The 25969-nt window shown below is 49.4% G+C and overlaps 3 protein-coding genes across 3 annotated transcripts in view; all 3 read right to left on the bottom strand.

Annotated features, from left to right (window-relative positions):
* LOC117421957 (cytosolic phospholipase A2 zeta-like) overlaps positions 1-12371 on the bottom strand; it is a 14085-nt gene extending 1714 nt beyond the window's left edge. The window contains exons 1-18 of the mRNA XM_058986556.1: positions 11572-12371; positions 10963-11035; positions 10096-10232; positions 9716-9847; positions 8679-8719; positions 8525-8567; positions 7612-7678; positions 6402-6565; positions 5968-6081; positions 5668-5705; positions 5429-5564; positions 5084-5220; positions 4437-4659; positions 3155-3272; positions 2234-2371; positions 855-962; positions 514-702; positions 91-257 (exon numbers count right to left, since the gene is read on the bottom strand). Coding sequence (XP_058842539.1) covers positions 91-257; positions 514-702; positions 855-962; positions 2234-2371; positions 3155-3272; positions 4437-4659; positions 5084-5220; positions 5429-5564; positions 5668-5705; positions 5968-6081; positions 6402-6565; positions 7612-7678; positions 8525-8567; positions 8679-8719; positions 9716-9847; positions 10096-10232; positions 10963-11035; positions 11572-11682 — 2136 coding nt within the window. The 5' untranslated portion in view covers positions 11683-12371. The remainder of the gene's footprint in view (positions 1-90; positions 258-513; positions 703-854; positions 963-2233; positions 2372-3154; positions 3273-4436; positions 4660-5083; positions 5221-5428; positions 5565-5667; positions 5706-5967; positions 6082-6401; positions 6566-7611; positions 7679-8524; positions 8568-8678; positions 8720-9715; positions 9848-10095; positions 10233-10962; positions 11036-11571) is intronic.
* Positions 12372-13377: 1006 nt separating this feature from the next.
* On the bottom strand, positions 13378-17127 carry LOC117421980 (acyl-coenzyme A thioesterase 1-like). Its single transcript, XM_034036550.3, has 3 exons — positions 16235-17127; positions 15724-15926; positions 13378-14351 (listed from the first exon to the last, which is right to left on the bottom strand). The coding sequence occupies exons 1-3, from the start codon at positions 16812-16814 to the stop codon at positions 13743-13745; spliced, it is 1392 nt and encodes a 463-aa protein (XP_033892441.3). The 5' UTR covers positions 16815-17127; the 3' UTR covers positions 13378-13742.
* Positions 17128-17652: 525 nt separating this feature from the next.
* LOC117415891 (actin-related protein 10-like) lies at positions 17653-24737 on the bottom strand. Its single transcript, XM_034919953.2, has 13 exons — positions 24514-24737; positions 23734-23800; positions 23448-23530; positions 22684-22792; positions 22289-22396; positions 21640-21707; positions 21305-21384; positions 20991-21026; positions 20621-20700; positions 20212-20285; positions 19472-19553; positions 18990-19191; positions 17653-18532 (listed from the first exon to the last, which is right to left on the bottom strand). Exons 1-13 carry the CDS (start codon positions 24588-24590, stop codon positions 18351-18353), a joined length of 1248 nt encoding a protein of 415 aa, XP_034775844.2. The 5' UTR covers positions 24591-24737; the 3' UTR covers positions 17653-18350.
* Between the last annotated feature and the right edge of the window lie 1232 nt (positions 24738-25969).

Here is a 25969-nt window from a genome sequence, read left to right as displayed (position 1 = left end):
GAAGGGGAGTCTTCTGTCTGTTCTGCTGCGGTCATGGTTACCGTCAGAATGGTTTTAGGTCAGGTGTCCCACCCCACTGGCCCCCCTCACCTTGAACTGGTCCCCCCAGGTGAAGTTGAATGACAGCAGCACGTCGACGCCCCTCTCGGGTCTCAGCAGGGGCGGGGTCCCCGTGTTGATGGAGAACCCCGAATCTGCCAAGTGCAGCTGGGGGTCAGCAGGGGTCAGCTGATTCGGGAAGGCATCCAGATGGGTCCCTGAAAACACAGAGCCCGGGCTTTACAGGCAGGCAGAGCCACAGACCAGCCCTGCGCCCCGTTGCTCCCGCGGCTCTGGCTGTAGTCTCGATGCAGACTCAGCCCCTCTCTTCCGCTCCCCCTGCTCCCTCCCTCTCTCACTCCCTGTGTTACCTATCCATGCAGTGAACCCGTGGCTCTGGCTGTAGTCTCGATGCAGACTCAGCCCCTCTCTTGCGCTCCCCCTGCTCCCTCCCTCTCTCACTCCCTGTGTTACCATTCCATGCAGTGAACCCGTGGCTCTGGCTGTAGTCTCGATGCAGGTTCAGTCCCCTCATGAAGTTGTAGCTCTGGCCGATGATGGGCCGGTCACTCAGCATCTCCTCCAGCAGCTGGGTGACCGCGCTGACCGGAGTCACGAAGAAGGTGTCCAGCGCGGCTGGCCTCCCCGCCACAGCGCCCTCGTCTGGAGGGAGGAGACAATCACAACAGCCCTTCAATAACACACTGTGTACTCTCTGAATCAGTTTAGTAGCCCATGTTATGTGTTGCTAACGTGCCTCGCATTGGGGTTGGGGTTAAGGTTAAGGTTAGTGTTAAATAACAAGCTCCTCTTACCCTTGCTGCGCACGGCCTCTCTGAGCCACTGGATCCAGTTTGGAAAGGAGCCAGACAGCGAGGTCAAGCCCTGGGTCAGGTTAATGGAGAACAAGTTGCTCCACAGCCCTGCAGAAACACAGCAAAGACATGGGAGGGAGGTGTGTCAGTGATCTGCTCCAATATCTCTGACATGCAGGGATAACAGTTTGATCCCTTCCTGGTTTTATTCTGAGTTTAATAAGACACACCTGAGCTAGTTACCTATACACTGTGGCGAATCAAGCTGGAATGGGTGAAACTGCTGTGCGATAGGAATCTTATTTCCATCTCTGGACTGTACGTTTAGCATGGAAAAGTGGACTTGATTTAGTATTCATAGCCATCTTTATATTTTAATTTTGCATTTATTTTAAATTTAAAAAAAAAAGAATTCAATAAAAGAGATACCCCGGTATTTACTGCCCCGTTTTCTTCCGTTTTGGGGTCCCTGCCCTGCACTCACCCAGCAGGTAGGGGATGCGTGTCTCAGGGTCCCTGCACTCACCCAGCAGGTAGGGGATGCGTGTCTCAGGATCCCTGCACTCACCCAGCAGGTAGGGGATGCGTGTCTCGGGGTCCCTGCCCTGCACTCACCCAGCAGGTAGGGGATGTGTGTCTCTGGGTCCCTGCACTCACCCAGCAGGTAGGGGATGTGTGTCTCAGGGTCCCTGCACTCACCCAGCAGGTAGGGGATGCGTGTCTCGGGATCCCTGCACTCACCCAGCAGGTAGGGGATGCGTGTCTCGGGGTCCCTGCCCTGCACTCACCCAGCAGGTAGGGGATGCGTGTCTCGGGGTCCCTGCCCTGCACTCACCCAGCAGGTAGGGGATGTGTCTCGGGATCCCTGCCCTGCACTCACCCAGCAGGTAGGGGATGTGTCTCGGGATCCCTGCCCTGCACTCACCCAGCAGGTAGGGGATGTGTCTCGGGATCCCTGCCCTGCACTCACCCAGCAGGTAGGGGATGCATGTCTCGGGGTCCCTGCCCTGCACTCACCCAGCAGGTAGGGGATGTGTGTCTCGGGGTGCCTGCCCTGCACTCACCCAGCAGGTAGGGGGTGTGTCTCAGGGTCCCTGCCCTGCACTCACCCAGCAGGTAGGGATGCGTGTCTCAGGGTCCCTGCACTCACCCAGCAGGTAGGGGATGCGTGTCTCGGGGTCCCTGCCCTGCACTCACCCAGCAGGTAGGGGATGCGTGTCTCGGGGTCCCTGCCCTGCACTCACCCAGCAGGTAGGGGATGTGTGTCTCGGGGTCCCTGCCCTGCACTCACCCAGCAGGTAGGGGATGTGTGTCTCGGGGTGCCTGCCCTGCACTCACCCAGCAGGTAGGGATGCGTGTCTCAGGGTCCCTGCACTCACCCAGCAGGTAGGGGATGCGTGTCTCGGGGTGTCTCTTGATCAGGTGACCCATGTAGAACTCGCTCCCAAAGTCCTCGGCCCGGATGAAGGCTCCGTACTTGGGCAAGCCCACTTCATAGGGGGTGAACTCGCACCACTCTGGGGGGGTAAAGGGTTCAGATCAATAGTGGCGTGTCTTTGTAAAGCACCGATCTCTAGGCTCTGTACAGTGAGCAGACCAGTCTCCAAGCGAAAGAGACGGAATCGGCCAAATCTAATACCAATCTGGCAGCCTTGTTTTATTTTCTATTTGTGCTGGTCTGGGTTTAATGGTGCCTGATGAAAAACAATAAAATAAAAATTCTCTCTGTCCCTCCTGAACTCCAGTATTTGCAATGCGAGCTGTCCAGCAGCGCGGTGCCCCAGTATTTGCAATGCGAGCTGTCCAGCAGCGCGGTGCCCCAGTATTTGCAATGCGAGCTGTCCTGCAGCGCGGTGCCTCAGTATTTGCAATGCGAGCTGTCCTGCAGCGCGGTGCCCCAGTATTTGCAATGCGAGCTGTCCTGCAGCGCGGTGCTCCAGTATTTGCAATGCGAGCTGTCCAGCAGCGCGGTGCCCCAGTATTTGCAATGCGAGCTGTCCTGCAGCGCGGTGCCCCAGTATTTGCAATGCGAGCTGTCCAGCAGCGCGGTGCCCCAGTATTTGCAATGCGAGCTGTCCAGCAGCGCGGTGCCCCAGTATTTGCAATGCGAGCTGTCCAGCAGCGCGGTGCCCCAGTATTTGCAATGCGAGCTGTCCAGCAGCGCGGTGCCCCAGTATTTGCAATGCGAGCTGTCCTGCAGCGCGGTGCCCCAGTATTTGCAATGCGAGCTGTCCTGCAGCGCGGTGCCCCAGTATTTGCAATGCGAGCTGTCCCCCAGCGTGTGATGCCTGTGCTGTTACCTGCCATGCTGGCACTCCCCGAGATCCCCTCCTTCAGGTTGACGGCTGTGTAAATGGGAAAGGGGTTCTGACCCTCTGCTACTGCCCTCTGCTGGTCAGACAGGGTGGCTGGGTCCCTCTGAATAACAGAAAATACAGAAATAAACACATGCAGTCCAGTAGGGCTGGAGACTCAAAGAGCCTCGATGCACAAACCAGAATTAAAACACAGGAATTGAATCCAGAGGGCTTGTTGTAAGGAAGTCTTAGTTGGTTTCATGTTCCTTTTAGAGTAATTGGTGTTTATAAATCCTGTCCTGTAAATGTGTTAACTATAAATAAAAGTATTGTCGACTTGCTAAGAATCCTGCCGCTGCTCTAGGTTAATACGTTGTGTGTAGGGTGCTTTTACTTCACGCTTTTCTATGTCAGCAATTTCACTTAATATTTTCTTAAAGGTAAGCGGTAGGTGTGTGTGTTTTCATTGTTGTGGTTTAATTTTTGAGCACTGGAATTCAGTGCACAGGATAATAAGAGGTACTGGCAAACCCTTCCCTTTGATTGGCTGATGCCAGGGGTGTGTGTGTGTGAGTGAGCCAGGGCACCCTGTGATTGGCTGATGCCAGGGGTGTGTGTGTGTGTGAGTGAGCCAGGGCACCCTGTGATTAGCTAATGCCAGGGGTGTGTGTGTGTGTGAGTGAGCCAAGGCACCCTGTGATTGGCTGATGCCAGGGGTGTGTGTGTGTGTGAGTGAGCTAGGGCACCCTGTGATTGGCTGATGCCAGGGGTGTGTGTGTGTGTGAGTGAGCCAGGGCACCCTGTGATTGGCTGATGCCAGGAGTGTGTGTGTGTTAGTGACCCAGTACACCCTGTAATTGGCTAATGCCAGGGGTGAGTGTGTGGGTGAGTGAGCCAGGGCACCCTGTGATTGGCTGATGCCAGGGGTGTGTGTGTGTTAGTGACCCAGTACACCCTGTAATTGGCTAATGCCAGGGGTGAGTGTGTGGGTGAGTGAGCCAGGGCACCCTGTGATTGGCTGATGCCAGGGGTGTGTGTGTGTGTGAGTGAGCCAGGGCACCCTGTGATTGGCTGATGCCAGGGGTGTGTGTGTGTGTGAGTGAGCCAGGGCACCCTGTGATTGGCTGATGCCAGGGGTGTGTGTGTGTGAGTGAGCCAGTACACCCTGTAATTGGCTAATGCCAGGGGTGAGTGTGTGGGTGAGTGAGCCAGGGCACCCTGTGATTGGCTGATGCCAGGGGTGTGTGGGTGAGTGAGCCAGTGCAGGGCAGCCTCCTCGTCTCACCTCTCCATGGATCAGGTACTCGATGATCAGCCCCCACAGGTCCAGGAAGCTGACTGCCTGCCCCTCGCCTGCCCTCCTCTTCAGCTCCCCACAGTAATACTGCAGCCGCTCCGTCGACAGCATGCCCAGCTGGCTCTTACTCACCGCGGCCTGGGCTCTCCTGATCGGGCCCTGCAGGTCATGCTGGGACCAGTCTGGGTCTGTGTAGAGGCCGGACATGGCCCTGAGGAGAGAGGGGGGAATCGCAACCTCCTTGCAGTCATTTTCCCTTTATACTGTAATTAGTGACCAACAAATCATTTTGAGACTATAAAACCGTGTGTGAAATATGCAGGGGACACTGTATCAAGCACTTAGGTTTGATAGAATCAGTTTTATTGACAAAAACATCTTCTCGCTGTTTAAAGCGTCACTGTTTCGGTGATTTCCGAAGACATCTTGTTTAAACAGCGTGAATCTTAAACTCAAAGATGCTCGTAATGGTGGACCTGGTACTTAGTGATGTCAGAGAGCACAGTGCAGGCCAGCGGGATTGCTGTAGGGTGCAGGGTTAGGGTCAGGGTTAGGGTTAGGGTTAGGGTTAGGGTTGCTGTATGGTGAAAGGCAGGCAGCAGTATTCAGATGCTGTTCGGCTCCAGCGTACCCACCATGTCGAACCCGAGACCCCCGCGATGTAGGTCACTGTGTCCAGCAGGTCCAGCCTCTGCAGACCAAGCAGGGAGCCCAGCAGCGAGGTCATCGCTCGGATCCCTCCCCCTGATCCCACTACTGCCACCACGGGTACCTGCAGAGCGGGAGAGAGAGGACTGACAAATCAAAACAGAGATACATACAGCACAAGCATCAACAGAGTGCTGCATTAACACTGACTTGCTTGTGTGACGTGTCATGACATTAACACTGACTTGCTTGTGTGACGTGTCATGACATTAACACTGACTTGCAATGCCAGCAGAGACCATTTGAAGTGGAATGAGAGGGGAGATGTTCACCTCCTCGGGGTGGGGCGCTTGGCTCAGGTGCAGGACTCTCTGCAGGGCCTGACACGCCCGCAGCTTCCTCCTCTCCACACACTGCAGCTCCATCGCAGAGAGATCGAACCCCAGACGCAGGTCCAGGGCCTCCGTGCTGCACACACACACACACAATATCATGACAGAGTGTTTTACATTGCGCCACACAGTCCCCCCCACAAAGAAAAATGAATAACAGTAATAATATCAATACTGACCTGTCTGTAGCCTTCAGCTTAAGTTCGATATCTTTATCCTGCAAAGAGAGGAGGTTTGGTTGATCTGATTAAATGAGAAAGAAAGAAAGAAAGAAAGAAAGAAAGAAAGAAAGAAAGAAAGACTCAAACAGGTGGGACTTGCTACATTACTGTTTTCTATTACTATCAGCCACGACAGTAAGACAGACAGACACATAGACACACAGACAGACAGACAGACAGACAGACAGACAGACACATAGACAGACACACAGACAGACACACACACAGACAGACAGACACACAGACACACTGACCGACCTTTCCAACAGGGACTGACAGCAAGACTTCTTGTCCAACAGGAAGTGATGTCAGCGTCACGGCCGCTGCGTCGGGGGTGTGCCCCGCCTCTTCCTCTTCTGCAGGGTCCTCACTCTGAAAGGGGAGGAGTAAAGAGTCGGTTGCCACGGTGACACAACAGCGTCCAATAATAACCCCCCTCATTTAGACACATGACCTCGATACAGTCTGGTTATCTATCAGAGAGATTTAGAACCGCCTCGGCCTGTATGCCTGCTCAGCTTTGAGGCTGCTTGTCCTCTGAGACAGCCACACGGGTTTACATAGAAAACAAAGGGTTACCTGCATTTTCACAGAAAACACTGTGTACCCAAGAATAAGCCCACATGCCTCTGTGTGCCTTTACAGAGTGAATGACTGGCTGTTCCAGTGAAGCCGCTGTGACCGAGTCGCACCTTCACATTGCTGTCCGGGGTCAGCCTGGCGCTTATCTCAGCCTCCAGGTCCAGGTTGAGGTGGAAGGTCAGGGGTTGCATAGGGGCGGGGTGGGGGGGCAGGCCAAACACAGTCTGCTCCTTCTCATAGGCTCCTGTCACCTGCAGGGCGAGGCTTTCATCCTCTGCAACCAATAGGATCACAGCACGCTGTCAGCCTCCCAATAAAACACCGCTCAGCTTCTCAAAGACGTAGCCGCACGATTTTATTTTTAAACAGAATCTAACAAAATCACGAATACATCTATACATATACATTTACAAAACCAGCAATGCATCAAATACAAGAAAAAATTATAAATCGACTGTGTTAATAAATCACTGTGCAAGGCCACACTTACTGAATGTTTGATGTAATGCATTTTATTTAAATATTTGTACTGAATTCTGACGATTGAATTTTTTTTAGGCAGAGAAAACGCAGCAGCTGAAAATCTTACTTGCAAACGAGATATGAACTGACAGTATCAGAACTGAAATTAACTTCAATTGAAGAAAACTTTCCAGTCCAGATGTTTGGTTTCAGTATGACTACTATTATCACTACCTCCTTAGAAATCAAGAATGACTAAATATTGAACTGAAGTGAACCGAGTTTACGTGAGCATTTCTAAATTCACCACTACTGACTGTTTGATGGGGATTACTTGAAACTAAGCTTGAATTTCCTAGCAGGGCTCACTGACCCTTCTACCTGGCCTCAGCGCCACACCACACAGTGTCCCTATACAGGAGAGATCCCCCGTCCAGCCAGGCTGGGGATGCATCACAATATTCACTGACCCTTCTACCTGGCCTCAGCAGCACACCACACAGTGTCCCTATACCGGAGAGATCCTCCGTCCAGCCAGGCTGGGGATGCATCACAATATTCACTGACCCTTCTACCTGGCCTCAGCAGCACACCACACAGTGTCCCTATACCGGAGAGATCCTCCGTCCAGCCATGCTGGAGATGCATCACAATATTCACTGACCCTTCTACCTGGCCTCAGCAGCACACCACACAGTGTCCCTATACCGGAGAGATCCTCCGTCCAGCCATGCTGGAGATGCATCACAATATTCACTGACCCTTCTACCTGGCCTCAGCAGCACACCACACAGTGTCCCTATACCGGAGAGATCCTCAGTCCAGCCAGGCTGGGGATGCATCACAATATTCACTGACCTCTAGTGAGCGCCTTCGCCTCTGTGCTGTTCTCCACCTGGACCTCCAGAAGGGAAAGATGGCTGGCCTGAAAGACAGAGCCCAGAGAGTGAAACCCAGCCGGTCCCTCTGCATGATACAATGTGCTTTAACCTTTTACCTGTAAAAGGTGAAATCTATTAAATAAATATATAAATAAAAACACAGCTGCAGACTGAGTCCTGTATTTTTGTTTTCAATGAGGATACATCTCTGATGTAGCGTGTGTTTCTTTTAAAACTGCAAGTGTGGGACAGGAAGGGCTGTGGAATGATTTTGTCAGCTGCTGCTAGTGAGTGAGAAGTGAACCCTGGACTCTATTATCAGAGCTAACAGACAAGGCCTTGCAGAGAGAGCTCATTACAGCGCACTGTACCTGCATGACTATATGGTGCTTGCACAGTGACACACGGAGAGGAGGTCTCCCGCTGATCTCTAGCCCTCCTGATCGGTGTTACAGCAGCGAGGTGAGAATTCAAACAGAGCACTTCAGAGGCACCGGGGGTACATTTATTCTGAATATCCCAACTGTTCATAAGACCAGTCTTTCACGAGGTAAACATTCCACAGCCATGAGGTCACAGTGTCACCTGCTCGCTGAGTCGAACGTGCACGCTTGTGCCTGACCGCGTATCTCACTATTCAAATACCCCCACAGCTAGAGCATGTGAGGTCACTGTCAGTGATTCTCAGTTACAAGATCACATGGAGAGCTGCCTGGTTTATTTTCCCGTTATTAAAGATCACCCAACTTCTGTGAACAGCTCCCCGTTGAGACACCCGTCCCTCTGTCTCTGCCCCTGACTCGCTCTTTATCTCTGCCTTGTCCAGGGCAGGGGTTCAACTGCTTTACACTGCCCCCTACAGGCGAGACTGCACCTTTACAAGCACTTACCACCAGCACACCATTGGTCTGAATTTCTCCAGGAGGCTCCTTGCTGTAAAAAAATTAAAAAAACAAAATAAAAACGAGGAAGTTGAAACCCTCCGAAGTGTGTGGAAGGATCTGTATGAACTCAATTGTGTCTCTGTTTGTGATTCACGCTCACCTCTCCTCCACTGTGAACTCCACGTGGAGCTCCCCCCTCGTCTGAAACACAAGACAGACAGACAGACAGACAGACAGCAGCACAGGTTACAATCAGAGTCACACACAACTAGCTAAAGCACAACTCTTTCATAAGCAGTGCGGTCACCCAGTGGACTCAGCGATGCAGCATCCCAGCCCATCCTCCCTTAACACTTCATGATTACATTCTCAGAAATGTGTTCAAGGCTTTGTAAGGTTGGGTTTCTTTCAACAGTAATAAGTCAGTCTTCTTCAGGTAATTTCAATCAAAGAGTTTTATTCAGGAACAAAGCAAATCAATACTGTAACAAACATGCGGGTCTCCGGGGGCATTGGAGCCCCGAAACAACAGCTCCATACATTGATATACTGGGCAGGTTACATCCCTCAGGACGTGGGCTTCCACCCACACAGGTGTTACCAGGTCATTCTCAGCAATTACAAAGCCCTCCCTCTCATAGGAGCTGGAGTTCTACGATTCTATTGTGTCATTTAAGCAGAAGTTTGTGGTTTGAACCTGTGATCAAGCATAGCTCCAAGCTGCATATCTGGTTTCAACAGATAGACTCGTGGTTTTACAACAGAAATGAGCAGTAACATCTTGTGAGAAGCAAAGACGAAACCCCAGGTCATACCACATGGTCTTATTAAAACAGCGTGGTGGGGCTTTGTCTACGTGCAGAATTGCATGCTTCACAGGTTTGGGCTAAACACAGGAAAATCACATCATGTTCAGAGACAGACTTTCAATGATTTCTCACTTCTTTACATTTTAAAAGGGACACATGAAATTATTACATTATTATTATTTATATAAAACCATACAGCTTTTCCTGGCAACAGGTAAAGTCAACGTGTATTACACTACAGTGCTGTATAACAGTGATGATGGTAACACACTGTACTCTTCTGTTTCCTGCGCACCCCTCCCCACCTCGCCCCCCCTCTCCCCCTTTCCCCCTCCCCTCCTCGCCCCCCCTCTCCCCCTTTCCCCCTCCCCTCCTCTCCCCCCCTCACCTCAGGGTCCAGTGTGAAGACGTGCCGTACCACCTCCCCGGGTGAAAGGTTATCGAGGTCATAGAACACGTTGATGCAGAGGTCGTCTCTGGAGAGCAGGTCCTGGTCAAGCACACTCAGCTCCAGAACGTTCTAGAACAGAGAGCGGAATGTGAAAGTGGAACAGCTCAGGAGCGTGTGGAACACTCCCACTGCAGCACGGTTCCACAGAGACCTGCGCTCTCTCTCGCACACTCTCTCAAAGTTCTTACTTTGATACATTATATATATATATATATAATTTGCATTTCCTTGTCTTTTAAATGCTAACCAGCCACACTGTGCTGATCACATTACTGCACCCTGCCCTCTATTGGCAGACGCTGCCCAGCGATCCCTACCTTCACGTGGCTGTGTATCCTGTAGCGGAAGGTCTCGTTCCACACGGGGGCGCTAGAGTCCCACACGGTTCGGGTGCGGTGAGTCTTCGACGATGCTGTGGGGAGTCTGAGAGCCACGTAGCAGTCTGACTGAGAAACTGCAGAGAGACAGCAACACCTCACTCAACTACTGACTGGAGGACTGAAACTCGCACTAACCCTGCACCCTGCACCCTGCGCCCTGCACCCTACAACCTGTGCCCTGCACCCTGCACCCTACACCAAATTATTTTAACATCAAACTCCTGGCTGGTTGCGTGGCGAGTGTGAGTTTCAAGCCCTGCTGACTGTCATCACTCTGTATTTTAATACCAGCCCAAACACTCCACTCTCAGCTCTGCAGCGCTGTCATTACCAGCACATTAATAATAATGAGCACTAGTCTACACACTCCACTCTCAGCTCTGCAGCGCTGTCATTACCAGCAAATTAATAATAATGAGCACTAGTCTACACACTCCACTCTCAGCTCTGCAGCGCTGTCATTACCAGCACATTAATAATAATGAGCACTAGTCTACACACTCCACTCTCAGCTCTGCAGCGCTGTCATTACCAGCACATTAATAATAATGAGCACTAGTCTACACACTCCACTCTCAGCTCTGCAGCGCTGTCATTACCAGCACATTAATAATAATGAGCACTAGTCTACACACTCCACTCTCAGCTCTGCAGCGCTGTCATTACCAGCACATTAATAATAATGAGCACTAGTCTACACACTCCACTCTCAGCTCTGCAGCGCTGTCATTACCAGCACAGTAATAATAATGAGCGCTAGTCTACACACTCCACTCTCAGCTCTGCAGCGCTGTCAGAACTCACACAGATCCTTCTTGGGAATGTTTTTGGCTTCTATGATTTTCACAGAAAGGTTCCTGTAAGGATCAACTTCTTTCTAAAGAAAAGAAAAATATGAAAATTATTTCCAGCAGTTCTGCAGAGAAGTGGTGACTGTGTGCACAATGTAAACTATTGCATATATACAGTCAGCACTGGGCTACCCCACACTCAGATACACACCAGTCTCACTGTACCGTCCTCCTATTAAGAATAAAATCAACCCCCATTATACTCAGTCCTTCCAGCTATGTGTTTTTGACATTGTATCTTCTTTGTGCTCCCTGAAAAACAGACAAGGGTTGGAACAGGCGAGAATGAAATAATCAGATATGCGTCACACTCGTTTACTGAAGTGAAAGTGTAGGGTCGGATATGCGAGTGCTGACTCTGTGTGTGTGTGTGTGTGTGTGTGTGTGTGTGTGTGTGTGTGTGTGTGTGTGTATTATACTGTGCATTTTTAGATATTTACATTACTGCTGTGTAATTATGTACACAGCAGTGGCACAGATAGAAACAGACAAACTACAGCTACACGAACCCCGTCACAGGGAGTTAAAAACCCCACTTATTGTTGTTTTGAATGGTTCCTACCCTAGTTGTTGCCGGCAGGTTGTGTTGCTCAAACGTCCTCGCCCTGTCTTGGGTCTTCACGAACACAGCGGCCAGCACCTGGAGGGTGCGGATAGAGCCTCTGCGCAGCATGGCAACCGGGCAGCCTGCTTCTATCCCATTCAAACAAGAAAGGAAAACGAGAGACACACAGAAATACCGGAGTAAACGTCTAGCTCCTGTTTCACCTTGACTTTCGTCTCACTCCTAGACTGAAACCTGTTTCTACCACCCCCGAGAAGCGCAATCACACCTACTTTACAGAGGCGTGACTCAGTGATAATGAACTCGAAATCCTGAAGAATGCTGTCGAGCTGCCTGTCTCTGATCAGATATACAGCATACACGTTAACCCGAGATAAGCATGCTCAACGAGGGTGCGTTCACGGGATCATTCTGCACAATCTGAACAATACAGCCAATCATCTTCTAAGAATGGTCTCCGTGAACGCACCCATTGGCTAAATTGCTCAGATTCTACACAGAATCTGCGCAGAATGATATCCGTGAACGCACCCACGGTATTTTTGTTCAATTTGGCGGCTTGTTTTTCTCTCCCTCGCTAGATTAAATGGTAGATTATGAGATACTGTGCCCTTCAGTTATTTTATTACACTATTCTATAGAGTTTCTGGTATGTGTTGCTATTGAGCGGTTCCCTTAGCACTGAGAGAGGAAAAACAACTGGCGTTAGTTTGAGCTGCCCTCGCTCGCTGCACAGAAACATGTCTCCGAGCGCAGGTAACCTGCAGCAGAGAAACTCTGTCTCCACTTGTTCTGTTACCAAAGAAACTGCCAAACCCTGCTGCGCTTGGAACCAGACAGCAACGAGCTTTCGAGAAAAGAAAAGAAAAAAAAAAGTGCTGTTAAACTGAGACATTGGTTCGAGCCGCTGCAGTGCAATGCGTCAGGTTTACGGTCTTGCGTAGCTAGAGGCGGGGGCAGTCGCATGACAGTCACGATGCTTCCAACCACAGCACGGAGCTGCTTCACAGCGTCCCAACCCCCCCACAGCACGGAGCTGCTTCACAGCGTCCCAACCCCCCCACAGCACGGAGCTGCTTCACAGCGTCCCAACCCCCCCACAGCACGGAGCTGCTTCACAGCGTCCCAACCCCCCCACAGCACGGAGCTGCTTCACAGCGTCCCAACCCCCCCACAGCACGGAGCTGCTTCACAGCGTCCCAACCCCCCCACAGCACGGAGCTGCTTCACAGCGTCCCAACCCCCCCACAGCACGGAGCTGCTTCACAGCGTCCCAACCCCCCCACAGCACGGAGCTGCTTCACAGCCTCCCAACCCCCCCACAGCACGGAGCTGCTTCACAGCCTCCCAACCCCCCCACAGCACGGAGCTGCTTCACAGCGTCCCAACCCCCCCACAGCACGGAGCTGCTTCACAGCGTCCCAACCCCCCCACAGCACGGAGCTGCTTCACAGCGTCCCAACCCCCCCACAGCACGGAGCTGCTTCACAGCGTCCCAACCCCCCCACAGCACGGAGCTGCTTCACAGCGTCCCAACCCCCCCACAGCACGGAGCTGCTTCACAGCCTCCCAACCCCCCCACAGCACGGAGCTGCTTCACAGCCTCCCAACCCCCCCACAGCACGGAGCTGCTTCACAGCCTCCCAACCCCCCCACAGCACGGAGCTGCTTCACAGCCTCCCAACCCCCCCACAGCACGGAGCTGCTTCACAGCCTCCCCCCAACAAAAGGAAGAGGTACCTGACACAATTTACCAAGTTTTTTATTTATTTATTTTTTTTTTTTAAGTTACAATAATGAAACCAAATGCAAATGAATTACGTATCAAATCACATTCCAGATTTATATATATATATATAAGAAAACAAAGGGCCATATTTGCAAAGCCTTTACTCCAGTCTTTCATGAAATGTTCATTTTACAAAACTAGAACCAAGCAGCTAAGTTGTATATTTCAAGTTCTCTCAAGCACTCTCGAGGTCTTCCTGTAACATGATTTTTTTTCTCCTTTAAAAAAAAAACAGGAGTTAATTAAGACCGGAGGAAACACTTTCAAAATATATCAAACAAAAGGCAGTTACACAGAGCCCCATGTCTTGTTGCATTTCCAAACAGAGCTCAATATATATGCACTACAGTCAAGGGTACCCAGCGCTGGTGTGTGTGCCTCACAGCCTGCTCCGCGCCACCTCCCCCGGCAGACTCTCCTTCAGGAAGCTCAGCACCCTGCTCCAGGCCTGCTCCTGCGCGACTGCGTGAGGCTGGGGCTGCCCTCCCCACAGCAGGGGGGCTCCCACGAGCTTGTGGAAGGAGGCGTGGCAGTGCGGGAAGTAGGGGGGCTCCAGGAGGTGTCCGGCCCCGGGGAAGCTCATCACCTCAGGGGGGGCCCTGCCATGAGTCCCCAGCCTCCGCGCTGCCTCCGCGGCGTACAGCGTGCTGGGCCAGTTCTGATCGTCCTCGCCCACCAGGAACAAGAACCTGGCGCTGGCCCTCTCGATGGGCACCACGCAGCCCTGCAGGGAGGGGTCCCGGGGGTCCTCGTAGCAGTCCGACAAGTCCAGCACCCCCCCCAGGGCCTCGTCCACTCGAACCCGCTCCAGACACATGCCCAGGCCGGGCAGCAGCGTCGACCCCCCACACTGCAGCGGGGTCATGAAGTTGGCGTTGCAGCCGGCCACGCTGACCACCGCTGAGACTCCGGGCAGGAAGCTGGCCACGGAGAGAGCCAGGTCCGCACCCTTCGAGATACCGACCACGCCCACACCGCCCCGGCGCACCTGAGTGGAAACAGAACGAACAAGCAGCGTGAGCACAAGAGCCAGGATTGAAACAGCTCAGTGAAGAGAGCTGTGAAAAGACAATGACAAACGCATGTCACTTACACCACCACGGCAGCGCACAGAGCAGAAGAGAGAATTCATTTTAAAAGAAACATCACAAGGGGTGGAAGATAAAACAACAGCGAAGAGGATAGTAGAAGGGTATATCGAAAAGACGAGGGATATATACACACTTATATACAGATGGATCACAGAATACTGATAGTGGAAGAGAGTCATCTGCTTTTTATGAGACAACATTTGATGTGGGAGAATCAGTCAGGTTGTCTGATCAATGATAGGAGTTTACTGCAGAAATGATTGCCATACTGTTAGCTATGGAATGGCTAGATGATGTCAGACCTGACAGTAAGAATATTCTCAGACTCTATGGCTTCTATTATGGTAATTGAATCAGGGGTACCTAAACCTAGACAGGATACAGTAGGGGAATCAGACACCTGTAGAACAAGTTGCTTTATAAAGGAATTGGTGTGAGTTTTACTTGGATTCCTGCACATATCGGAAGAAGGGGAAATGAAAGAGCAGATTTAATGAACATCAACATTTCATTGGGCAGGACAGAGGTACACAGGATTGTCAAGAGGAAGGTTTTGATAAAATGGCAAGAGCAGTGGATAGTGATGGAAAAGGGAGACATTGTTTTAGCATTTGTCCAGTGGGTGATAAGAAGGTACACAGCAGGTGTAAGAATAGAAGAGAGGAAATCACCTGGAGTAGAATTAGAATAGAACACTGCGCCGTTAATAAATTCCTGAAGATCACAGGCAAGCATGGCAGTGGAGATTGTGACCAGAGCAGGACAACAGAATCCATGGAACATGACTTCTGTAATTGTACACAATATATTCCTCAAAGAAGAAAGATGAGGGGGAAACTGACGCAGGAAGGCTTGACAAGTCCTGTATATTAAGACTTTTTAAAACATATTACCACAAAGCAAATATCACAAAACACAATAATTAAGTTCATAATTGTGTTCTGTTTTATGACCAGTAGGTGGCAGCAGTGAGTCACAGTGATTCGAGCTGCCAGCCTTTCATTAAAGAAGCAGCAGCTGAGAAGAGACAGCGCAGATCAGCCGAGGGACGATAAACAACGACAAAAGTATGTCTGAACCGCTCCAGGTTTTAAATTCATTATGTGAGCTTAATAATAATAATAATAATAATAATAATAATGACTCCCACGGCTAGCAGTAATTTCTGATTTGTACAGTGATCTTAACTATCAGAGGTTAACACATCTGTAATGCAGAGGGAGGGCAGTGCTGCAGGGAGACACCGCCGCTGTGACGGGGCTTCCTCACCTGCGGCAGAGCCTGGAGGTACCGCAGCGCCTCCTCGAAGTACTCCAGGTGGAACTCCCACATCCTCTCCGGGAGGTCCTCGAACCCGAAGTACGCCAGGGCCATCGCAGCGAAGCCGTGCCCTGCCAGCAAGCTGGAGCGATATTCGAGCAGCCCCCCCGCCGTCCCGCCCAGGTCAACCAGCCCCGGGAACGGACCCTCGCCTGCAGAGAAAGCGGTCAGCTGCCTGCATGCATACCTGGCTGCCTCCCTGCCTGCCTGTCTGAACTATAACATGAAATAACATGAAGTGTCTCTTACATGCCAGGGGTGGCAATAAGACTCCCACTGCACAGCAGTTTGATCGTCTGCATGCTTTACTATGAGTTTAATAAGACACACCGGAGCTTGTCACCTTATACACTGTGGCTAATCAAGCTGGTAGTACAACCACTAAATTAATGTGACGGTTTAATTCTATTTGATAAAATGACATGTCGTTATACAATGCAAACATCCCACGCTCACTCACCGGGCGGCAGAAAGAGCGTTGCCCGGATGCGCCCCTCTCTCACCGGCACCCTCCTCACGCCCTGGCCGATGAACCCCCGCTCGTGTGCGCAGGAGGCAAGCAGCGGCCCAGGGGTGTCCTTGCCCACGGCTTCCCCACCGGACCGGACCTCGATATCCACCTTGTACGGTGTCGTCACGTCCCTTTTCATCAGCCTTCTCCACGGGCTCTGGGGCTTGAGAGCCCACAGAAAGCCCATGGGCTGTACCCCGGAATAGTCACCTCCTAGAGCGGGGGACTCGGAGAGATCCAGCCGCCCCTTCCCGTCCGACTGATAGCGGGCGGATGAGCTGAAGATGTCTCCCTTCTCGTCAGTCAACGTCGCCCGCAGTGTCACCAACTGACGCGGGGCCAGACCGTCCACTTTCACCGTCACGGGCCGGTCGAAGAGACACTTCGAGTCGGGCTCCACTCTCAGGTTTACCGGTGACATTTTCAACCCGCTACCGGCGCTTACAAAGCGCCGCCTGACCCAGTTAAAATAAATTGCAGCGGGTTTTCTCACTGCTAGCCCCACCTTCAGTGAACTGAATAGCCGCATTCCGTATGTAGTTATGTCGGCAGCGTGGCTCCAAAGTCCAAAACTAGACTTTGTAAGACAGGTCGGGGTAGTGGGGTATACAAAAACACATGCCTGTCAGGGTCAGTGCGCTCTGTGATATTTATAACCGTGTGTACATATATCAGCTCCGGTTCAGAGTCTGGGTCCCACAGCAGCGCCCTGCTCCCTCAGTCGGTAGAGCGAGACACTCCTGATACAATGCAAGGGAAGTGCAGAAATAATAATTATATATATTTTAAATGAGTTTTTTTTGTTCATACCATAGTTATATGTTAAATTACAGTTGCAAGATAAGTAGCATGTTAATATATCCCCCCCGCACCACCACACACACACACACTTTGGTCTTGGGCCCCCCCACTTCTAGAAAGGCTCCGGCGCCCTTGACAGGGTCGTGGGTCCGAGCCCCACGTCGGGCGAGCGGTTTATTTTTGTTTTCGCCATTTAATAATAAGTAACGAGCACGCTGCATTGTAATCACATACAACACAACTAACTGGATTACACACGGAACAGTTTATATTTTAAATTACATATTAAGAACATATTTCTTAAACTTAGTTAATAATTTTGCTAAATAAACAGATTCACAAATACACCACAGTGCAGACAGCACTCCGAGGATCAGAGCTGGGATTGCCTCCATGAACACGGTACACCGGTGTTACACTGATCACTCGTCTTCTACATCACACTATTAGCAAGGCAAAGGGGTCTTTCCAAAATACACATGAAAAATGCTTGGGCTTGCCCATGTTAATGCATATACACTTTATAATATAAAAACATTTAAAAACCAAAGACAAAGAATTCGCTCTTGTCAGTTTGCTACAGTGATTTATTTCAGAGTGTGTGTGTAGAAATTTCAAAGACAGCGTTTCACTCAAAGCTGCACTGGGTTCCCAGATCAAAACAAAAAGCTATCCATCAGTCAACATGGGTTTTTATAGAGGCTTCAGACAAGACAAGAAATAAATACTGAGCTTTAAACAAAACAAAGAAAAAGGCTTGTGTCCAGGGAACACTTGCGCTCACAAGCCCCAGCCCTTACTTCAGGGCTGTGTGTAAACAGATCAATGGGGAGCACGCCACGATCAGAGGAGAATGCTGTCTTCAAAGAGTTGAACAGGCAGCTAGGAAGGTACAGAGGGAGAAGGGAGCTTAGTGATATTACATTGACAGATAGATAGATAGATAGAGGGGAGTTTGCGTGTCTCATTTCTCAGTGGAGAAGGCTCTCTTCATGAGGAGTTGGATAGACTGACACAGACAGGCTGATAGTTAGGAAGGTGGATAGAGTGAGGTGAGTTGGGTCTCATTTCTCAGTGGAGAAGGCTCTCTTCATGAGGAGTTGGATAGACTGACACAGACAGGCTGATAGTTAGGAAGGTGGATAGAGTGAGGTGAGTTGGGTCTCATTTCTCAGTGGAGAAGGCTCTCTTCATGAGGAGTTGGATAGACTGACACAGACAGGCTGATAGTTAGGAAGGTGGATACAGTGAGGTGAGTTGGGTCTCATTTCTCAGTGGAGAAGGCTCTCTTCATGAGCGGGGGTGGAGTCTTGCCTGCATCGTAAATGATCTCGGGAGGGGGGGAGGTCAGGCAGCACCAGTCAGGGATGCGGCCCGTCTGACTGTAATACTCCCGCGACACCGAGCGGCTGCCCAGGATATCCTGCAGAGCCCCGAAGATCGCACCTGGAGCCCCGAAAACAGAGACACACAGTCAGACACAGACCAGGGACCATGGGCTCAATCCTGTGCAACTGCTGAAAACCCATTTCAGCAAAATTAGCCAATGTTTGTTAATATCATCAGATACAACACGGTGCATTGCACAGTTATGGGTTAAAAAGGACAGCGCTGCACAAACCGATTGTTCGGACTGAGCGCTCCACAAAAATCAGCTGCCGAGGACGATCAGGTGCAGATCACTGGTGTCGATCGGCCTGATTTACCATTCAGAGCGAAACAGGTGAACAAACAGCTGCCTGGGTTTGGGACGATTGCTGCTTTTCTTAAGACTCTGGAGAACAGCGATCCACACAAACCCCAGCAGCTGTTTCCTCACTCGTTTCACTTAATGACCCCGAGCTGTGGAGAGCTTGATCCGAATAATGGGCTCGTGCCGCACTGAAGGACAGCGCCCTCTCACCTCCGAGCCAGGCGGTGCAGTTGGGCTTGGCGGGGGGGCTGTGCAGGCGGAGGGTCTTGGTGGACAGAGCCTGCCGGTACTTGGGCCTCTCTAGCAGGGCTCTCATCTCAGCCAGGATCCTGTGCAGGAACCCGGGCAGCATGGCCGTGCCTCCGATAACAACCAGGTTCTCAGAGAGGGCCTTCCGAGTGTCTATCGGGCACTGAGAGAGGAGAGGGGGGAGAGAGAGATAGAGAGAATATCCAGTGTTACAATCACCTGTGCAGGTGTGTGTACGGCACAGCCTGGTATTAAAGTCACCTGTGCAGGTGTGTGTACGGCACAGCCTGGTATTAAAGTCACCTGTGCAGGTGTGTGTACAGCAGAGCCTGGTATTAAAGTCACCTGTGCAGGTGTGTGTACGGCAGAACCTGGTATTAAAGTCACCTGTGCAGGTGTGTGTACGGCAGAGCCTGGTATTAAAGTGTGTTCAGCACGTTTACCTTGACGAGCGAGTCCAGGATTAACGTAGCGACAGATTTCTCCTCATTGTCCTGTTCAAACAGCATCTCAATAACAGAGTCTCTGCAAAACACACAGCATCCACATTAGCAACTACAACCACAACACAATAATAATAATAATAATAATAATAATAATAATAATAATAATAATAATAATAATAGAAAGCAATAGGACGGGTTGTTTGCCATATGAAGCATTGAGATTAAGAACCACACAGGTGCACTCCAAACACTTTCAATGCATTCATTACAGGGTTGTGCAAATAATCCCTGAAGTGTTACCAGTCGTGCACTCACTTCCACTTCATATACAGTGTCTCAAAAGTGCAGTTTTACAAGAAACATATTTTACAGCAGACATGCACTTTACTTTCATTTTAAAACATGGTCCTGCACGAGGCTCGGAATCTCTGTTCATGCTTTCTTGGTAACCTGGAGAGTGAAATTGTCCCCACTCCTCCTATCCTGTCATTAACCAATCAGCTGCTTCGTCTATTGACTGACATGCTTTGATTGAAAGACGCTGCAGAGGTGAAATGACCAAGGCAAGTGTAACAAGCAGACTTCCTGATAGTACAGCAAGCAAACAGCTTTCTTTCAAAGCAGCACGCTTGACAGCTACATACAGAGCACATGACAGGTAAGAATAGCGGATATTACTGGAACCAGATTGCTGTCTCCGCGCGACCCGCTCAGATCTGGGTTTCAAGCTCTCTCACCTGAGCGCTCCCTTGATGTGCAGGATCTTTTCCCCGTCGAGAGGGTAATCCACATCAGGGGGCGGGGCCGGGCGCTGCAGAGAGAAAGCGAGACCCGCACTTCGATCACCACTTTTTAATTACATTTTAGAAAAGCATTTTAAAACAGTTTGTGTGAACTCTGTGGAGTTCGAAAAGTTGCCCTGCCATAACTTTGAAAAAAAACATTATGCATTATAATATAATAGATATAGATGGGAAAGTTCACATGCTCTGCACCGCATCGCAGCCTCCTCGTCTACTTTGGTCTACTTTGAGCAGGAGGTGCAGAGGCAACACTGGGAGGTTTTGCAGAATTCTGCACATGACTTCTATTCGATGACTTAGGGACTGATTCTGTAGAAAAACATATTTAAAAATTGCGGCTGACCTGCGCGGTGCCCTCCAGGTTGAACTTGGCCTGTTGGATCTGGAGTCCTCTCTGCAGATCACTGACGAAGCACGTGCGCACTGCAAACACACACACACACACACACACACACACACACACACACACACACACACACACACACACACACGCAGCTTAAGTAAGTGTACAAGCTCATTTATTTCATATTTAATATGTATTCGAAGTTGTTCCCATACACACAAGTAACAATCATTTTAAAGAATTGGGAACAAAAAAATCTGTATAGAAAATGCAGACAGGTACCTGGAGCAACACAGTTTGGAAAGGAAACAGAAACATTCAATTCAATACCCAAAGGTGCACAGAACAGCATGAATTAGGTGACTCCTACCTTTAATATCTTCAAGGATTTCTTCTGGAATGGAGCCTGTGAGATAATGAGGAAGCAGTGAGACTCCAAGAACTTTACAAGCCGGTTTCTCTACGGATCGACTGACACCAAAGAGTGACACCGTGGAGTAAAGCTACAGTTCACTTCTATACAATACAATAGGGATCTACACTGCAATAAACAGGAGCAGGCTCTATTGCAGAATGAAGCTACACTATTGCAGATTGCAGTACAGCAGACAGCAAGGGGTTATATTGTAAAGTAAAGCTGAACCTGACTGAGGGGGTGAGAGGGGGTGTGTGACAAGGACTCACCCATGACGGAGGGCAGGCTCTGTCCCGTGGAGGAATCTGTGTCAACGGTACACTGCTCAATCAGCAGGCTCTCCAGCTCCCTGCACACGCAGAGACACGCACAGAGACACGCACAGAGATAGATGCAGAGTTGTGCACATGCAGACAAACACACACACACACAAACACACACAGGGACACAAATGCAAAGACACGCACACACAGGCACGCACACACAGACAAGGAGATGAGAGTTGATGTCAATATTTCATTTTCTTATTTTGTTAAACTTGTTTTTAATCAAAACTTAAATAGCTTAAAATAATGGGAACTGTGCAATCCTGCTAGGCACTCACTTGTGGATGACCTTCCCTCCCAGGGGCAGCGCCTCCCAGGCAGACAGGACAGGGATCCCCTCATATACCTGCGGGGGGCTCAGGACAGACAACGGCATGGGGCTCACAGCACACTCACTCTCACTGTGGGGGCTCAGGACAGACCACGGCATGGAGCTCACAGCACACTCACTCTCACTGACACAGCGGTCTGAGATACAGACCTGACACCCACTCCTTACTGCTATAACACTGTCTCAATGAATATAATATTATATAATGCTATTCAATCCACTCTTTCACCCTCCAACTCTTTGCTCTTACACTGCATTAGGAGATAATACAATATGATCCTATAATACAATACAACACACAGTTATACAACACAGAGCTGCTAGTCTATCCCCTCACCACCCCACTGGGCTCTAACAGGGTCTCTGATTAGAATATAAAACAACACACTACAATACATTATGTCATAGTACAATATAAAGCAGCTAACCCACTCCTTCACCCTCTTCTCAGACTCCCAGCTCTAACATAGTCTTAGAAGAGAATTGAAGAGACTGGAGTGCAAGGCTGCTCTCGGCTCCACACCCTGGCTCTGGTAGATTGTTCCTCTGATCCCCCTGACTGTAAGGGTGCAGCTCTGGGTTCAGGTGAAGGATACAGGCAGTGCCAGTGTCTCTGTGTAGCCACAGTCCAGTACCAGTGCAGAGTCGATGCCCAGTGTGAGGAGGGCCATCAGGTGACTGGGAGCGAAGAGCACAGAGGGGACCTGTCATGGGGCGGGGAAGTGAGAGAATAACAGAGAGAGGGGTCAGTACGGGAGCCTTGTGGGGGGCAGGTGGTGCAGACCGCGGGCTAAATCACTAGCCTTTCATCTACGGAGATCTGGGGTCAAATACGACCCATGTGAAAGGATTCATTTTATATATTTATACAAAGCTGCTCTTACTATTGAGAGATGTCTGAGGTCAGCAAGCACATCACACATTACTAAAGGCATCAATCTATGAGTCCCTCGCTGCCGGAGGTATTGTACCCCCCCACCCCCCCCAGTACCTCGAAGTGCTTGAACAGGACTCTGGTGAGGGTGTCTCTGAAGTGAGAGGGGCACAGAACAGACTCAATAATCACTACACGCCGATCCCGGGGGTTCACCAGCAGGTGTCTGCAAACAGCACACAGAGAGAGAGGGAGAGGGAGGGAGAGAGGGAGGGAGAGAGGGAGAGTTTTTTACTTTTAAAAAATCTTGTATAGCAAAAAAAAAAACTTACATGTATATACATTTAAGAACCACTTTCATCAATCAAAATCTGTTTATAAATTGAAATAAAGTTCTCAAACTCTATAAGCATCCTTAATGTCCCATCCTCTCTTCCAGCACAAACGGCATCATTAATACACATTTAATCTGGAATTAGCCGTCATGAACCGCACATGCAATGCTGACGAATACATTTGGAGATGTGAGTCGACCTTAACTTTGTTTTATTTAGCACAGAGCATCTTAGAATTTCATGTTTAGTTTTATGTACATTAAGTGTGCAGTGTCTGTCAACACTAAGATTAAAGTGAAGGGTCCTTGACATCTTTCTGTGATAAAGTGCATGGGATGGAAATAAGACTCCTATTGCATAGCAGTTTCACCCATTCCATGAGTGTTTCGGTAACAAGCCCAGGTGTGTCTTACTAAAACTCAAAGTAAAATCAGGAATGGATCAAACTGCTATGCAACGGGAGTCTTACTTCCATCCCTGCTGTACAAACCACAGCATTATTCATTTCTTAATGTGCTGCAGCTCAGTAAGGCTGGGGGCAGGTACCTGAAGTACAGCATGTGGATGAACTCCTTCAGGTTGGAGTACAGCTCCTCTGTGTTGATGTTGTGCTGGACCACTTTGACAGCCTGGAACACAAGTAGGGAGAGGAAGGTTCACACACACACAATACATTTCACACAAAGAGGATGGTATACGCCAAAGAGTTTGTCAGCCTACTCTTCACAGCTCACACGTGTATTTAAAAGCACTTACCCCAACGGTAAGTAAAAGGTTGAATTCATTACTACACCAGGCTGTTAATATCTGAGAAGGATGGCCGAGCGCTCACCTGTCCTGTCCTCTGTATCTCACTGGGGATGATGCACCGCGGGCCAGACTCTCCAGCGAAGCCACATCTGCACAAGAAACACACACGGCAGGGTCAGAGAGACGCAGGCAGGGTCACAGAGACACAGGCAGGGTCACAGAGACGCTCGCAGGGTCACAGAGACGCAGGCAGGGTCACAGAGACGCAGGCAGGGTCACAGAGACGCAGGCAGAGTCACAGAGACGCAGGCAGGGTCACAGAGACGCAGGCAGGGTCACAGAGACACAGGCAGGGTCACAGAGACGCAGGCAGGGTCACAGAGACACAGGCAGGGTCACAGAGACGCAGGGAAATCAACACCAGGGATGGAAATAAGCCTCCCACTGCATAGCAGTTTGTATACTTCAGATATGGGTGTGTGTGCCTACAGTGCGTTTTTATCTTAGTGGTAAACTGTCAGAAGTCTGAGGGGGTGCGGAATGAATCGCTTCAGTTCATTCCGGACGCTGGTTTGTTTTGTTTTGTTGTCACGTTGTTGATGTTTTCTGTAGTTACTGCATTAACAGAAACGTGACAGAAATAAACACAAATGGACCGATGTTACAACCAGTAAGTACACCCACTGGCACCGACTCCGCTGCTGGTATGTATCTTTGATGAGCGCTGGTGTAAACACTGACAGCGGTATCTGTTCGGGTACTGGTATGCGCAAACCCCAGGGTGCTCCCAGTACTAGGCGTTCTACTGTACTGGTCGAGTCACTGTATAAACATTAATGACAACAACAACGCCCATACGTACTTTGTGTAGGCTGTTCCCAGGTCGATAACCACAGCTGTCTTCTCCCCACCGGTTCCCAGTCCCTCGAAGAGGGGCATCGTTAATTACAGAGGTTTTAATCCCAGCGGAAAATGTCGAAAATTAAAAAGCAACGCTGTAAACCAGTCAATGTTATGACAGAAATCTGAAGAGTCAGGGCGGGGGCCTTCCACACTCACTAGCAAATAGACTCGGGGCGACCGTTTAGATCGCCTGATTTAAAATAAATCTCTTTACTTCTTCAAAACGAAGCAATTAAATAAATAAATAAACAAAAAAACAGCCTAGAATTAAAAATAAATACGAACAGTGACTATTTTTCATTAGTATACAGCGATTGCTTGGAGTAACGTTTTTCAGCTTTACACAGGCACTGAAATGAACAATCAATAGAAGCACACATGTCAAAGCGAGTTCTGCAGCTCCGGCGCGGCTGCGTGTTCGTGATTGCGGGCGCTATGTCTGTGGTACGCCTCGTTGGATTTCATGATATCATTTTTTTATGATTCTACTGAATCAATCAAACTTATTTTGCGATACCATATCAGAACCCGCCCTGTATTGTGTTTGACCCCACCCCGGTTTCCGTTAACCTTAATGTTACCCCCATACTATGTTATGACTTTTCCTACGTTGGGGTCACGAACTTATGAACAGTAAATAACAACTGTTAGGCGTGTCTTTATTGTTTGTGTGTAGCTGTGTATGCACGAAGAAAATAAAATGCTATAACCTGGTCTTTATTATTATTATTATTATTATTATTATTATTATTATTATTATTATTATTATTATTATTATTATTATTATTATGTCTGGAAACGGCTGCACCTGTCTGGAGAGATGTTTATAATCAAGGTTTCTACAAATCTCTCCAAGGCAGAGGTTACTAGAGGCTCATTTTCTCAGCATCTCTCTGCTAAAGAGGTTCAGAAATGAGCCGTTGCGAGTGACTGTCACAAATGTTTTGTCACAAGTATTACAGCACTTCATGTCCTTATTTATGTATATATCCACATTCACTGGGACATGAATAAAGAAATGTTATTGAAAATGATTGTGTCATCGTTATTATTAGCACTTTGTGAAGGTGTTTTTTACATGCTTGAAGTTCTGCACTTTGCTCAGCTTCATTCATTCCCTTCTGCAAATCTGAAGGTGCAACACAGTGCTGGTTTCTGTGTAATGCAATGCTTGTGTAATGCTATGTGTAATTCAATATATCTTGGAGTTTATTATAAGGAGAGTTTACATTCATTTCTAATATTTAATATAAAGGAGTGAAATCTATGCCAAGGGCTGTTTCAATGTGTTTGAAATAGCACCGGGTCATGAGCGATCATAACAGACATGCCTCCTGTAAATTCTGAACAGAAGTGTCTTGTATCCAATTCCAAGCCAGATCTCCCTAACAATAATAACACACACACACACACAC

The sequence above is a fragment of the Acipenser ruthenus genome, chromosome 15 (assembly GCF_902713425.1).
Source record: "Acipenser ruthenus chromosome 15, fAciRut3.2 maternal haplotype, whole genome shotgun sequence".
Taxonomy (NCBI): domain Eukaryota; kingdom Metazoa; phylum Chordata; class Actinopteri; order Acipenseriformes; family Acipenseridae; genus Acipenser; species Acipenser ruthenus.
The sequence above is the reverse complement of the archived record's forward strand: the minus strand, read 5'-3'. Positions and strand labels throughout refer to the sequence as shown.

Bases quoted from the DNA above. Each gene is read 5' to 3' on its own strand.
- LOC117421980 (XM_034036550.3), bottom strand. From the start codon at position 16,814: ATGCGGCTATTCAGTTCACTGAAGGTGGGGCTAGCAGTGAGAAAACCC. The intron at 15,927-16,234 runs GTGAGTGAGCGT...CTTTCTCTGCAG, and splicing joins AACGCTCTTTCTGCCGCCCG to GCGAGGGTCCGTTCCCGGGG. The intron at 14,352-15,723 runs GTGAGGAAGCCC...GTTTCCACTCAG, and splicing joins ACCTCCAGGCTCTGCCGCAG to GTGCGCCGGGGCGGTGTGGG.
- LOC117415891 (XM_034919953.2), bottom strand. From the start codon at position 24,590: ATGCCCCTCTTCGAGGGACTGGGAACCGGTGGGGAGAAGACAGCTGTG. The intron at 21,027-21,304 runs GTGAGTCCTTGT...ATTATCTCACAG, and splicing joins GAGCCTGCCCTCCGTCATGG to GCTCCATTCCAGAAGAAATC. The intron at 20,286-20,620 runs GTCAGCCGCAAT...TTCTCTCTGCAG, and splicing joins ACCTGGAGGGCACCGCGCAG to CGCCCGGCCCCGCCCCCTGA.